General features: G+C 44.1%; 1 protein-coding gene across 1 annotated transcript; it reads left to right on the top strand.

The window, feature by feature from the left end:
- The first annotated feature begins 1,436 nt into the window (after nucleotides 1–1,436).
- Nucleotides 1,437–2,474, top strand: CYSLTR2 (cysteinyl leukotriene receptor 2). Its single transcript, XM_065896272.1, has one exon. It carries the CDS (start codon nucleotides 1,437–1,439, stop codon nucleotides 2,472–2,474), a length of 1,038 nt encoding a protein of 345 aa, XP_065752344.1.
- Nucleotides 2,475–13,272: the final 10,798 nt, after the last annotated feature.

The raw sequence follows: 13,272 nt of genomic DNA, 5'->3' as shown, positions 1-13,272 counted from the left end.
TATCATACCCAGACAAAGACAATACCCCCCCACACACAATCTACCTGTTTTTTCCTAGACATCCAGAAGGTTCCCCCTACCTCTGCAGTCATGGGCTGTTCTGTAGTGTTTATCTAGGTGAGGCAAGAAATGTCTAGTATAAATTTCTCTTTGGCCAGCAAAGAAGAAATTAAGAAGCATGTGATTATCCATGACAACGCCGCCTGATGAATTTACATTTAAACCAAGTCTTGGTCAAAGATAAACAAAGCTGCACACTATTAAAGTAGTAAGACAGATTTTATTCAGTAAAATACTATTGCAATAGGGAAAAGAGTCCAACATGAACTGAACTCAGTTAACTGGACGCTTTAAAGGGAAAGAATGAAGGAAAGGAGAGGGGACTGAGCAGGGGCTCAGTAGAGCCAGGGACTTAAAAAAATTCCGGAAAGTAGGGCTTGGTGGCGCAGTGGTTAAGAATCCGCCTGCCAATGCAGGGGCACGGGTTCGAGCCCGGGTCCAGGAAAATCCCACATGCTTCAGAGCAACTAAGCCCACGTGCCACAACTACTGAGCCTGCGCTCTAGAGCCCATACTCCGCAACAAGAGAAGCCACCACAATGAGAAGCCCGCGCACCACAATGAAGAGTAGCCCCTGCTCGCCGCAACTAGAGAAAGCCCGCGCACAGCACCCAAGACCCAACACAGCCAAAAATAAATAAATTAAATAAATAAAATTTAAAAAAAATTACAGAAAGTAGGAAGGGAAGGTTGATCCAAGTGAAAAGCATCTGGGTTTGCTAACTGGAGCTTATAGAAGTTAGGCTCTAACCTCTTTCCACAGAAGCTGGAGGCAGAGGCCCTGTGCCCAGGTATGGGCTGGAACAAACAGAAAATTCTTTCAGCAGGCTTGAGTTTTCTCAGGCTATGTAAGAAGGGGAGGGTATGGTCATCCTAGAGATGCGGCCTTGAGCTGTTAAAAACCATATTAGCACTTTTATGTTAGCTGTTATTCAAGTCTCTGTAGGCCAAGGTTGACACCTGGTTGAGAAGAGGACTCAGAAGAGCTTGGCTAGAGTTTGATCAAGAAGAGAATCTTTGTCAGCTTCCAGAGCAGAAGCTGTGTAATTGATGACCTTCTCCAGGGTCAGAGACAAGCTTTGGAGGATTCTCATTTGGGCACTGGGCAAAAGTCCCCCCAGTTTGAGGATTCAGCTTCAACCAAATAAATTAATGTTTATTCTGCATTCCAGAAATTTATCATGAAATGTAATGAAGCATAAAGACATATAGTAAAAGTATAAGCATACAGTAAAAGTGTAAGCATATAGTAAAATATAGCCAATATTTTTTGACTCACGTTTCAAAGAGAAGCTAGTATTTCTCTCTGTTTCATTAAAACCTGGGAAAATGTCAGCAGGAAGTAACTTTCTGTATCTGTTCCTTTTTAATTCAGCATGGAGAGAAAACCTGTGTCCTTACCTCCGTCCATCTCCATATCAGAAATGGAACCCAACGGCAACTTCAGCAATCACAATAGCAATAGGAACTGTACAATTGAAACCTTCAAGAGAGAATTTTACCCCATCGTGTACCTGGTCATATTTATCTGGGGAGCCTTGGGGAATGGCTTTTCCATATATGTTTTCCTGCAATCTTATAAGAAGTCCACATCTGTGAACGTTTTCATGCTAAATCTGGCCATTTCCGATCTCTTGTTCACAGCCACACTGCCCTTCAGGGTTGACTATTATCTCAGAGGCTCCAATTGGATATTCGGGGACCTAACCTGCAGAATTATGTCTTTTTCTATGTATGTCAACATGTACAGCAGCATTTATTTCCTGACTGTGTTGAGTGTTGTGCGTTTCCTGGCAACGGTTCACCCCCTGCGGCTCCTTCATGCCACTAGCGTCAGGAATGCCTGGATTTTATGTGGGGTCATATGGATCTTTATCACGGCCTCCTCAACAGCGCTTCTGAAAAATGGCTCTGAGCTGAAGGGCAATGTCACATTGTGCTTGGAGCTGAATTCCAATAAAGTCAGTAAGCTGAAGACCATGAACCACGTTGCCTTGGTGGTGGGCTTTCTGCTGCCATTCTGCACGCTCAGCGTCTGTTACCTGCTGATCATTCGAGCTTTGTTAAAGGTGGAGGTCCCAGAATCAGGGCTGCGCCTTTCTCACAGGAAAGCGCTAACCACCATCATCATTGCCTTGATCATCTTCCTCCTGTGCTTCCTGCCCTATCATATACTGAGAACCCTCCACTTAGTCGAGTGGAAAGTGGATAAATGCAAAGAGAGTCTGCATAAAGCTGTGGCCACCACACTGGCTTTGGCAGCGGCCAACAGCTGCTTCAACCCTTTGCTCTATTACTTTGCTGGCGAGAATTTTAAGGACAGACTGAAGTCTACACTCAGGAAACATTCACAGCAAGCAAAGTGCAGCTCTCCTGTGTGTGTGTGTGTGGTAAAAAAGGAAACAAGAGTGTGAGGGGTTATTAGGTGAGGCTGTTCCTATGTCCTTGTGTCCACCTTCATTCACACGTAGTCTCCAAATGACTGTGTATTTATACCATTTCCAACAAAGGTCGATTCCCAAGATTGAATTGACCATGACTTTTGTTAATAAGACCTACTTCAAAATTTTCATTAAGTGTATCTTCAGTGTTTGAGTCTAAATAGAGAGTATAGCAGGAAGAATCCCGATTAGAGTCTTGCAACTTGAAATGTCAGACAGAAAAAGTGCTGAGCGCCATGACTGCTGCTTCTCCTCAGATCCAGTACCAGATCTCTGGCCCACTAGGCACTCTAAATTCTTAATTTTAAGGCCACCGCAACATTCCTAGCTTCTCCTCTTCCCTCTTCAATCCCCTGAGACATAGCCAGTTAACAAAGCTACTGGAGGCCCCAGAGCAGATAAGAAAAGCATCCTTAGAATTCAGGAGAAAGACTTAGACTGTGAAGAGGAAGGCTGTCCTCTAACAAAGCAGTCAAGGTCCCCAGCAAGCACAGAGGGACAAAAACAGGGAGAAGAGAGAAAGGGGAAAAAAGAATTTCATTTTGCACTAGGAGAGGGTCTCTAGCCCACTGAAGGCAAAGGGCATGCCTGTCTCTTGTCAGGGGGTGAGGAAAACAGGAAGAGTAGGAGGAAGACCTGGGGCATTGCCCTAGCAGGTGGAGGGATTATGTGTGGAATAGGAGAGAAGGGGATCCATTTTACTCTTGAGATTTGGGCCCGGGCTGTTCACTGCAGTTCCCATCCTGCAGGTTAATCCACTTGGATGGGAGCCAGAACAGAGGAGGTGGTGCTAAGGGTTTGGCTGGGCACTCAGAGAGAGGGTAGAAGGCAAGTTGCAAAGATTGTGGTACCCCTGAAATTCTATTAACATTTTGGCAGAATATGAGTAGGGTGGCTTTCTTTTGAGAGAGTGTAGCAAAGCACTGGATTGTGGGAGGGAGGTCCTTTCTGTCCAGTGAAACAAGGCTAAGGAGACTACCTACTGCTACCACCATGACCACTGTACTGCCAACAATTGAGTACCCTCTCTGTGCTGGGCAGACTGCACAAGGCACTTCCCATCCGTTAATTCCATTTAACCCTCACACCAAAGCCCTTCATCTTCATTTTACAGATGAAATCAAGGAACTTGTTCAGGTTCACACAACTTCGTAAGAGTTTTAAAAACCTCTGTGCAGAGAGGTTGGCTGGGTGCTTTCCCTCCCATTCCCCTTGCAAACCTCCATAAGGATTAATTGAAAGTCTGAGTAAGAGTTCTCCGCCCCCCTCAGGTACCTACTGCTTCTCACTCTCCTGAGAAGACTGAAGGCTGAAGTTTTCTCTTTGGAGTTGTTGACCCCAAGATAGAGTGGAGGGTGGGAGGGTGGTGTTCTGAAGCTAGCAAAGGACTGAAGGAAAGTCTTCATAGAGAACAAGAGCCCCGGAGCCATTCCCTCACTCAGCTGCAAGAATGCTGACAGACTCATACCTTGTCAAGACAAAAGCCTGGAGGCTCCTCCTGTGGGGAAACTGCCTGACTCAAGGAAAAAGACCAACAGACACAGACTTTTGGGGATTCTCCCAACACAAAAGCTGCTGCCGGCCCTATTACTTACCCGACAGGAAGCCCACACTGCAACTAATCCCTTCTACTCATAGAGAGCATCTAATCAACCTGTTAGAGCCTCACTCTTATTATGAGCAGTCAGTGACGACCACACATCAGAGGAAAGGGCCTGACATGAGAAACCAACAATAAATGAGAGGGTAGATAGAGACATTTTCAGCACGAAAGGTCTCAACATTTTTATCACCCTCACACTTTTTATTAGAAACCTACTGGAGAATTTGCTTCTCTAAAGTAAGAGATTAACCAGGATAAAGGAAAACCTGACATCTAGCAAACAAGGAGTAAGATGAAGAAAACTCCCAGCATGTTTGTGCATAGCAGAAAAACAAGAAACTAACTGATCTGCATACGTTGGAGGGATTTATATTTTTCTTGGATAGCGTGGGATGAACTAGTAAAAATACATAGGAAAATAAACAAGTGAGAAGACAATGCAATTATTAAATGCTAAGGAAAAAGAAATTGTTGTTTAAGAAAGGAAATATAACCATAGTACACTACATAGCTCAGCTGTGAACAATATTTACATAGAGTAAATAGCAAAATACGGTGATAAAACTTTTTTCAGGAAATGAGGGGGAGAGGATGTGTATGAGGGGGGAGGGGTATAATAAATCTATGTTCCTATATTTTATCACAGAAAATTTGTAATAACTAAAGCTAAAGAATGACAGATATCTGTATCAAAATGTTATTTAACAATAGAGAATAAAGCCCAGAAGAAACAGTGAAAAACATTGACAGGGATTGCCTTTGGAGAGAAGTTGGGTGTGGGAGGATAAGGTGGGGATTTCTTTTTTCCTCTTGATAAGTATTTAACTGTCTAACTTGTGAATATGTATTGCTGAAATAAAATAAAAATTAAGTTGAAAATTAATTTTAAAATTCAAATTAATTCTGCCTTAAAAAAAAAAAAAAAAGACGAGGAAGAAAAGAAAGGAGACCAGAAATGGAAATTGTGCACTGAGAGAAGAAAGGAAAGCAGAAAAGGACTACATTTGGATTTGGGCCCCTGAGGGAAGCCCACCCAGCCCTGCCATGGAAAGGGAGCTCCCTTCTGGGGTGAGGGGAGTCACCTTCTGAGGTGAGGGGTGATTTGGTATGTCAGGATTTTTTAGCTGTAAGTAACAGAATACCCAACTCCAAGGGGCTTAAACAACCACTACACTGCATAACTGAACCATACAAAGGGAAGTTGGACTTCAGGCCCTATTCAACCAGGATTTCTGCAAGCCTTTCTCTCCAAGTGTTGTCTTGGTCCCATGGCTGAATCACCTCATGGAAACAAGCTGATTGCAAGCAGCCTGAGGCTACGTTTCCTTACTTGTATCCAGAAGAAACAGGGTATCTCCTGCCCAAGTCGTGTAACAAAAGTCACAGGGTTCCTTTTGATCAGACCTACTCAGATTGCATACCAGCTCCTAATGAACCAAGGAAGAAGAGATTACTCTGACTGAATGAGGACGGTCAGAGTCTACACCTAAAGCGGGAGCTGTGGGTAGAAGATCAAAATGGCGGGTGGGAAGATGCAAAACTCACTTCCCCCCACAAACACATCAGAAATACGTCTACATGTGGAACAATTCTTGTTGAAAACAAAGTGGAGTGGCAGGAGGACTCCTGCACGACCGAGGCTGTAAGAAAGATCCACATGGAATCAGGTAGGAAGGGAAGAGAAGCTATTGGGTCAGGACCTGTGCTCCTGGGAAGGGACTCAGCAGAGAAGGGCGATTACATAGGTAGAGACCCTCCCTGGGGAGTGAGCAGTTAAAGCCACACATGGGGCACCCTTACCTGGGGTTTGACACCAGGAAGATGAGTCCCCTTGGCTGGTTGGAGGGCCATTGGGACTAAAAGGAGGGCTATGGGAAGCCGGACTCCACTCGTGGGGAGCATGGACACAGTTACTTACTTCCAAAACAAGGTGGAGAGAGTGGCCGGTTTTCCGCGACCGCCCCACCACCTGTCCCAGCCTGAACCAAGCAACTGCTCCAGTCCCTCTTGCTTCAAGACGCAGCTCCACTTTGGGGCAAGGGCTGCTGCGGCCAAGGAGAAAGCTCGGCTGTGAGACGCAAAAGGAGCTCAAACTGAAAATGGCGTCTGAGCAACGCTGGGGCAATCATTACTGGCGCATATACAGGCAGCATGTCAGAAGCAGTCCTGATCTCTGTCTGGGTCCGGACCTCCACAGTCCATGCCCTGACCCATGTAAAGCACCCACACTGATCCCACCTGACCTGCAGTACAGCTCCACACCAGGGTAAGGGTGGCAAAGGCCAAGGGAGATCTCAGCTGTGAGGGACAAAGGAGGCTGAGACTCCAAGCGGTATCTGAGCAGTGTGGGGAGGCAGCTACTACTGGGGCTTACACAGACAGCCCATCAGAAGCAATCTGGGTCTCTGACCCCAGCCAGATGCCACAGCCCACGCTGCAAGCCATTCTGAATGCTCACACCACCCCTCTTGCTCCAGCACTGCTTCCCGCTGGGGTGGGGTGCTGGTGCTGGGAAGGGGGAGAGCACACCCTTACAGAGAAGAGAGCCCGCTTGGATCCGACCCTCAGGTCTTCTGCTCCAGCAACTTGGGACCCACCCCCACTCCCAATAGGGCAGTGACAGCCACTGAGCAGAGAAGAAGCCCCTGCTCACACCCGGCTCTGGCTCTCTCCCCTCTATCTCCAGCTCCACCTCCTTCCAAGATGATAGCTGCCAGCACACCCTGAGGAAAGATGGGACTTGTGTTCAGATCCAGCTCTCCCACCAAAGCCACTGGTACATGCAGTATGTACAGGGATGCTCCAACACAAGGACACCCCCTTAAGACCACAATAGGTAACTGTTTCATCTAATTTCATAGAGACAGAGAAAGTTAAGCAAAATGAAAAGAGAGAGGAATTTGTTTCAATTGAAAGAGCAAGTGAAAACCCCTGAAGAAAACAACTAATGAAACAGAAATAAACAATTTACCAGATAAAGAGTTCAAAGCGTTAGTAATAAGAATGCTAACTGAATTAGGGAAGAGAATAGATGAAACCAGTGAGAATTTTAACAAGGAAACAGGAAATATAAAACAGAACCAGTCAGAACTGAAGAATACAATAATTGAAATGAAAAACACACTAGAAGGAATTAAGAGCAGACTAGGTGATACAGAAGAAGGAATGTATAGGTCAGCTGGAAGACAGAATAATATAAATCACCCAATCAGGACAGCAAAAAGAAAAACAGGGCTTCCCTGGTGGCGCAGTGGTTGGGAGTCCGCCTGCCAATGCAGGGGACACGGGTTCGTACCCCAGTCCGGGAGGATCCCACATGCTGTGGGGCGGCTGGGCCCGTGAGCCATGGCTGCTGAGTCTGCGCGTCCGGAGCCTGTGCTCCGCGACGGGAGGGAGAGGTCACAACAGTGAGAGGCCTGCGTACCGCAAAAAAAAAAAAAAAAAAAAAAAAAAAAGTAGAATGTAATTCCCCTCCTCTTGAATCTGGGCTGGGCTTAATAACCTGTTTGGACAACAGGATACAGCAGAAGGGACATTCTGGGACTTGCAGTTACAACAGGCCTTGAGGCTTCTGCCTGAGTGTTTTGGACCTTTGCTCTTGAGATGCTCCCTCTTAGAATGTGACTGCTGTTCTATGAGAAAACCAAGCTACTTGGAGAGATAACATGAAGATGTTTTGGTTAACAGCCAAGTTCCTAGCCGACAGCCAGCATCAACAGCCAGCCGTGTGAGTGAGCCCTCCTGGGTGGACAGCTAGGGTTTCAGATGACTCCAGCCCCAGCTTCCCTCTAGCTCCCACCCCAGGAAACTCCCCAAGTGAGAACTTCCTAGCTGAACCCAGTCAAGCCATGGGCAGAATTTAGCAGGCAGACATTGTGGAAGAGAAAAGTAAAGGGAATTTCAAGTTGAGGGACATGGATAAAGACCCAAACAAAATCTAGTACTTTTTGAAAATTGTAAGCACTCTAATGTGGACTGGTGGACTTACAGGTATTCAGGGGGGCGGCAGTGGGAGACCATGGAAGACTTCTGAGTGGAGTAATATAATGACTAGAATCATCCATGTATGAAGAACGTTACTCTAGAAAGAGCTTATAGGCTAGATCTTCAACATAAATATAGAAACACGTTCTAAAGCTAAGCAGAACTTATTCTTGATTATCTTCAATTACAAATGATTCATTCTCTCTTCTCTGCTAGAGGAGTTAAGTACGAATTAATTTTATTAGGTTTGCCTGCAAGGAAATGGGATAAATCTTTGCGCATAGGAGCCATTCACTCTGAAAATCTATGATCCTCATTTGCAGTCCTCAGATTGCCTCACTCTGGCCACATTTGAACTTGTGCTTTTTAGTTTTGGCTGAGTCGACTCTTTAGCTTTAAAGAAAAACAAATAAACCCACACCTGGAAAGTCTTACTGAGTATATTTGTAGTCCAGCGTGATCATCTGTGTTATTTTTAAAGCTTCACTGGTGATCCTGATGAGGTATATTTTTAGATCCTCTTTTCAGAATCATACAGATATCCAGCTACCCTCTTCGGAAGAAAAGTCATTTTTTACAAACAGTTCTCCATTTCAAATTTGAATATACTCCAAAATAACTCCTAAGTATCTGAGTCTTGCTTCAAAGGAAAAAATAAATCTTAAAAAGGAGTATGCTTATAAAGGGGAGTGTTTTAACAAAGAGTCACATGAGCTGGGATCTTGCCTCAGCTCAGATACTTTCCAGCTATGTGACCTCTGGCCAAGGACTTAGCTCTCTTTGCCTTAGTTTTCTCATCTGTAACACGGGAATGACAATACTCACCCCATCTTGCAAAGCGGTCCTGAGGACAAAATAAAATATGAAAACATACGTCAAATCCTTTTGAAGTCTATGAAACCCCACAGAAATGCCAGCTATTCTATGCTACTAGATTTTTGCATAAATAGAGTTCATATTAATCACCTTACGAGTTAAATGCCTTTGGGGGGTCTGCCCTGCAAATGAAATCATGCAGTGAATGTTTACTTAAAGCAAATAATTATTTGGGGATGAGTTGGTCCCTTATTTGTCCATTCTTTGTATTTGAATTTTGCTATTTCGAGTGTTCTGAAAATAGGGTGTACTTGTGTCCTTACTTAAAAGATTGCAATGATTATGCCGAGCAGAAAGCAGCACTGGACAGAGGGAGTTCAGATGCTGGTGTTCGCTCATGTGATGAGGGAGAAGCAAGCCTCCTGGAATACCTCCACATGCCCCCCAAGGGCTCCCGGAACAAATGACTTCAGTCTTCTTTACGTAAGAAGTGATGTCACAGAAGCCTAATTTATTATGACTCAGAGGCACTCTGGGTCTCCTTAACTGCCTCTCAAATGCTGACATCTATAAACAACTTCTTTCCTAAATATAGTTGCAACAGGGAAGAGCTAAATCAGGTTCCACGATCGATCTGTTTCTTTGACTTTAACCTTCGTTGCTTTTGTTATTATAATCATACATAATGGCCTGTCTCAGGGAACCCTGCCCCTCTGCCTGAATGTTAAACCAAAGTCCCTTTGTACATCCTGACCCTGTCCACCTGCGGATGGCTGCAAGAAAGAGGAAATGAACACATCCCCTCCCCGAGGCTGGCCATTCCAGGGGACATTTGCAAAACTTATGGCCTTTTTACTTAACTTCCTCATCTCCTCCCCCTCTAAAAGAAACTGGCATCCAAACCCCAATAAGTTGGTTTTTCAGAGACACTAGTCTGCCATCTTCTCGATCTGCAGGCTTTCTGAATAAACTCATGTTCCTTGCCAGAACACTTCGTCTCTGATTCATTGGTCTGTCATGCGGCGAGCAGAGCGAGCTTGGACTCGGTAACGTAGTCACTTCCAGAAATACAGGAATAAAGCCATCACCTCAAACAAGAAATGTTAGACTCTCAAAGCTGTGTGCTAGAAATCAAGAGTAATCCAAACATGGTTGAATTCAGTCCTGACCATCTGTTCTTTAGGGAATCTTGAAATGCACGACCTTAGACCAGAGGTTATGGGGTTTATTTTGTGTTGGTTTGTTTCCATTTTGCCACAAGGCTGCAAAAAAGAGAAAGCCACAGAATAGTGAGGACTAGGTTACAGGTCACATACAAGACTCGAGGCTAAGTTTCTAGAAAGCAGTTTCGTGCAGTGGGGAGGTTGTGGACTCACAGTCTGGGAGATCTGCATCTGAACCCTGGCTCTGAATTCTCAGGCAAGGAAGGCAATCTCTAGAAGCTTTGATTTTCTAATCTATAAAGATGAAAATAGTGAAGTCTATCTCACAGTGTTGTGAAGATAATACAGGATAGAGTATGTAACGGCAGCCAGGAAAGTACTGGGTACAGAGTAGGCACTCAATAAATCTTGCTTATTTTAGTAGGGAGAACCTGTAGGGGAGGAAAGAGATTCTTTTTTTTTTAGGGTCCCTGGCAGTGTCTGAAAATGAAACTGACAAATATAGATGTAGTCAAATAAGAAATCTGTTTGGGCTTTGTCCCCGGATCCTAGCTTAGAGCTCCTAAAACTGTTGGCGTTTCCTGAGTGATAGGAGTGTCTCTCTCGTTTCTCACAAGATTTCCCCTTCAAGAACACTGAGGTTATCTAATGAGGTGCCTTAGGATAGGACCTCTCGATAGCTTCAGGGTGGGGTGGGTCATTAGAAAGAGCAAGTGATTAGAGGGTTGGAACTTTCGGCACCATCCACTGAACTCTGGGAAGGGGAGGCGGGGGCTACAGATGAAACTCTGTAAAACCCTTGAACTTCAAGAGTTGATGAGATTCTGGGTTGATGAAGCAGCCACGTGCTGGGATGGTAGTGCACACAGTTCCAAGGGGACAGAAGCTCTGCACTTGGGACCCTTCCGGACCCCTTATGTACCTCTTCATCTGGCTGTTCATCATAGCCTTTACTATATTTTTTTTATGATCAAAAATCTGTCCTTTATTTTTTCTTTTTTGTCTGCTCCTCATGGCTTGTGGGATCTTAGTTCCGTGACCAAACCCGGGCCCCAGAAGTGAGAGCACCGAATCCTAACCACTGGAGCGCCAGGGGATTCCCTAATATCCTTTATAATAAACTGGTAAACGTAAGTAAATGTTTCTCTCCGTCCTGTGAGCCACTCTAGCAAATTAACCACACCCAAGGAGGAGGTCAGGGGACCTTCCAATGTATAGCCAGCTGGTCAGAAGCACAGGTAACAACCTGGAGTTGCAATTGGCATCTAACATGAAGGAGGGGTGGGCAGTCTACGGGACTGGACACTTAACCTGTGAAATCTGATGCTCTCTCCAGGTAGATAGTGTCAGAACTGAGCTAACTGCTTGGTGGCGTTGGAAAAACACGCACTGGAACAGATTAACAAGAAAGGAGCATACACATTTATTTAATGTAAGTTTTACATGACACAGGAGCCTTAATAAGGAAATGAAGACCTGGAAGAAAGAGTTAGACCTGAGTGTTTTTATGCTAGGCTTGATGAAGAGTGGGCAGTCAGGTAGAAATATGACAGCTTAAGGAATATAAGGTGAGTGGAGTAAACTGGGGAAAACCTGGCAAGGCCTGTTCAGATTCTGCTTGGAGTCCCTTGGTCTTCTGAGATAAGGATACTCTCTTCCTCTGGGTATAGGGAGGGCACGCCTCACATGAAGGTTTTATGACCTGTTTTCTGGGAAGAGGGGTGGTGGGAAGGGTCAGAGTGATCTTCCTGCTTCTGCTGTTCTTTCAAATTCCCTCAGCCCCAAATATTCAATACGCCAAGGTGCCATATTTTGAGATGGTGTGTCCTGAATTCCATCAAACCACAGGGTCAGAAAATTTGAACTATTACAGTCGTGCAAAATAGTCATGCAAGAGAGAACCAAAACAAAATCCCAGCTCAGTGTGTGTGTGTGTGTGTGTGTGTGTGTGTGTGTGTGTATGTGTATGTGTGTGTGTGACGTCATTTGTAGGTCAAAAGGGAAACATTTCAAGCATTGGATGTAAGTTCCAGCCTTGTGGGTTTTCTGAGATACTCTGATCTAAATAACATCATCCTCTATCTATACACCAACTTGGACACAGTCATTTTGCAGGAATTTTAAGTTTAGTCCATTTGTAGTTTCCTGAAGGAAAGTCTTTGGGTCAATTTGGATGATACTGCAGAGAAAGCTGCTTCATTTAAATCATTCTGTGCATTAACCTTGCACATTTACTCCTGTAACTTGTGTAAAGTCAGGTATTTTTTTTGGTCCAATCATAGCATGGGGTCGTATTTAAAGAAACACAGCCTGGCAACCGAAGAGTAATTAAGCACTTAGAATCTTTATCATAACGCTTCCAGAAAATGCCCAAGAAGATTTGTTTTCTTAGCATATAGCAGTTTTCCTCCACTCTCCTCTCTGTCATTCTCTCTCAAACATCAGGCAGCTGCTCTAGAGTCCCTCTACACCCCCCTATGCATTCTTTTTTTTTTTTTTTTTGGCTGTGCATCTCGGCATGTGGGACCTTAGTTCCCCCACCAGGGATCGAACCCGTGCCCCCTGCAGTAGAAGCACAGAGTCTTAACAATGGACCACCAGGCAAGTCCTTACGCTGCATTCTTAATACACTCCACTTCTCCCCAACTTTTTGTTACCTAGGGGTGATGCATAATGTAGTAATCTTACACACACTTTTATTAAATGATTAACATTTCTTTGAACATTAAATAATCAACAATCCTCTAAATACTCTCAGACTACTTACATAACTAATAAATCAAAATATATAAATTTAAGAGTGAATTGTCTCAAATGTTTAAACATTGCAAACCTAATCCAATACTTTAAATGTTAAATTCAATTCACAAATATATTAGTCTTGTAAATGTTTTAACACCTTAAGAGACAGTACTTAGACTATTATAATGATTACAAAATCAGTAGGTTTACATTAAACAAGTAACAAGATTGTTAACATTATGAAAAAAAACCCTCCTCATTTAAAAATGTCGCAAAATACTTTCACAGTTATTAAACACATATACCTTATGATTGAGAAACATTTCCCATAAGGGAAGCATACATATTTACCCTTACATCCTTCCCAGTATAACGCCTTTTGCATAAATGATGTCAACAGCTATTTATTCAACTGAATTTTATATTTAGAACTTCCCCCAAAGCACTGGTATTATCTTCCCCA

The sequence above is a fragment of the Phocoena phocoena genome, chromosome 18 (genome assembly GCF_963924675.1).
Source record: "Phocoena phocoena chromosome 18, mPhoPho1.1, whole genome shotgun sequence".
Classification (NCBI taxonomy): domain Eukaryota; kingdom Metazoa; phylum Chordata; class Mammalia; order Artiodactyla; family Phocoenidae; genus Phocoena; species Phocoena phocoena.
This window is presented reverse-complemented; position numbering and strand designations above follow the sequence as displayed.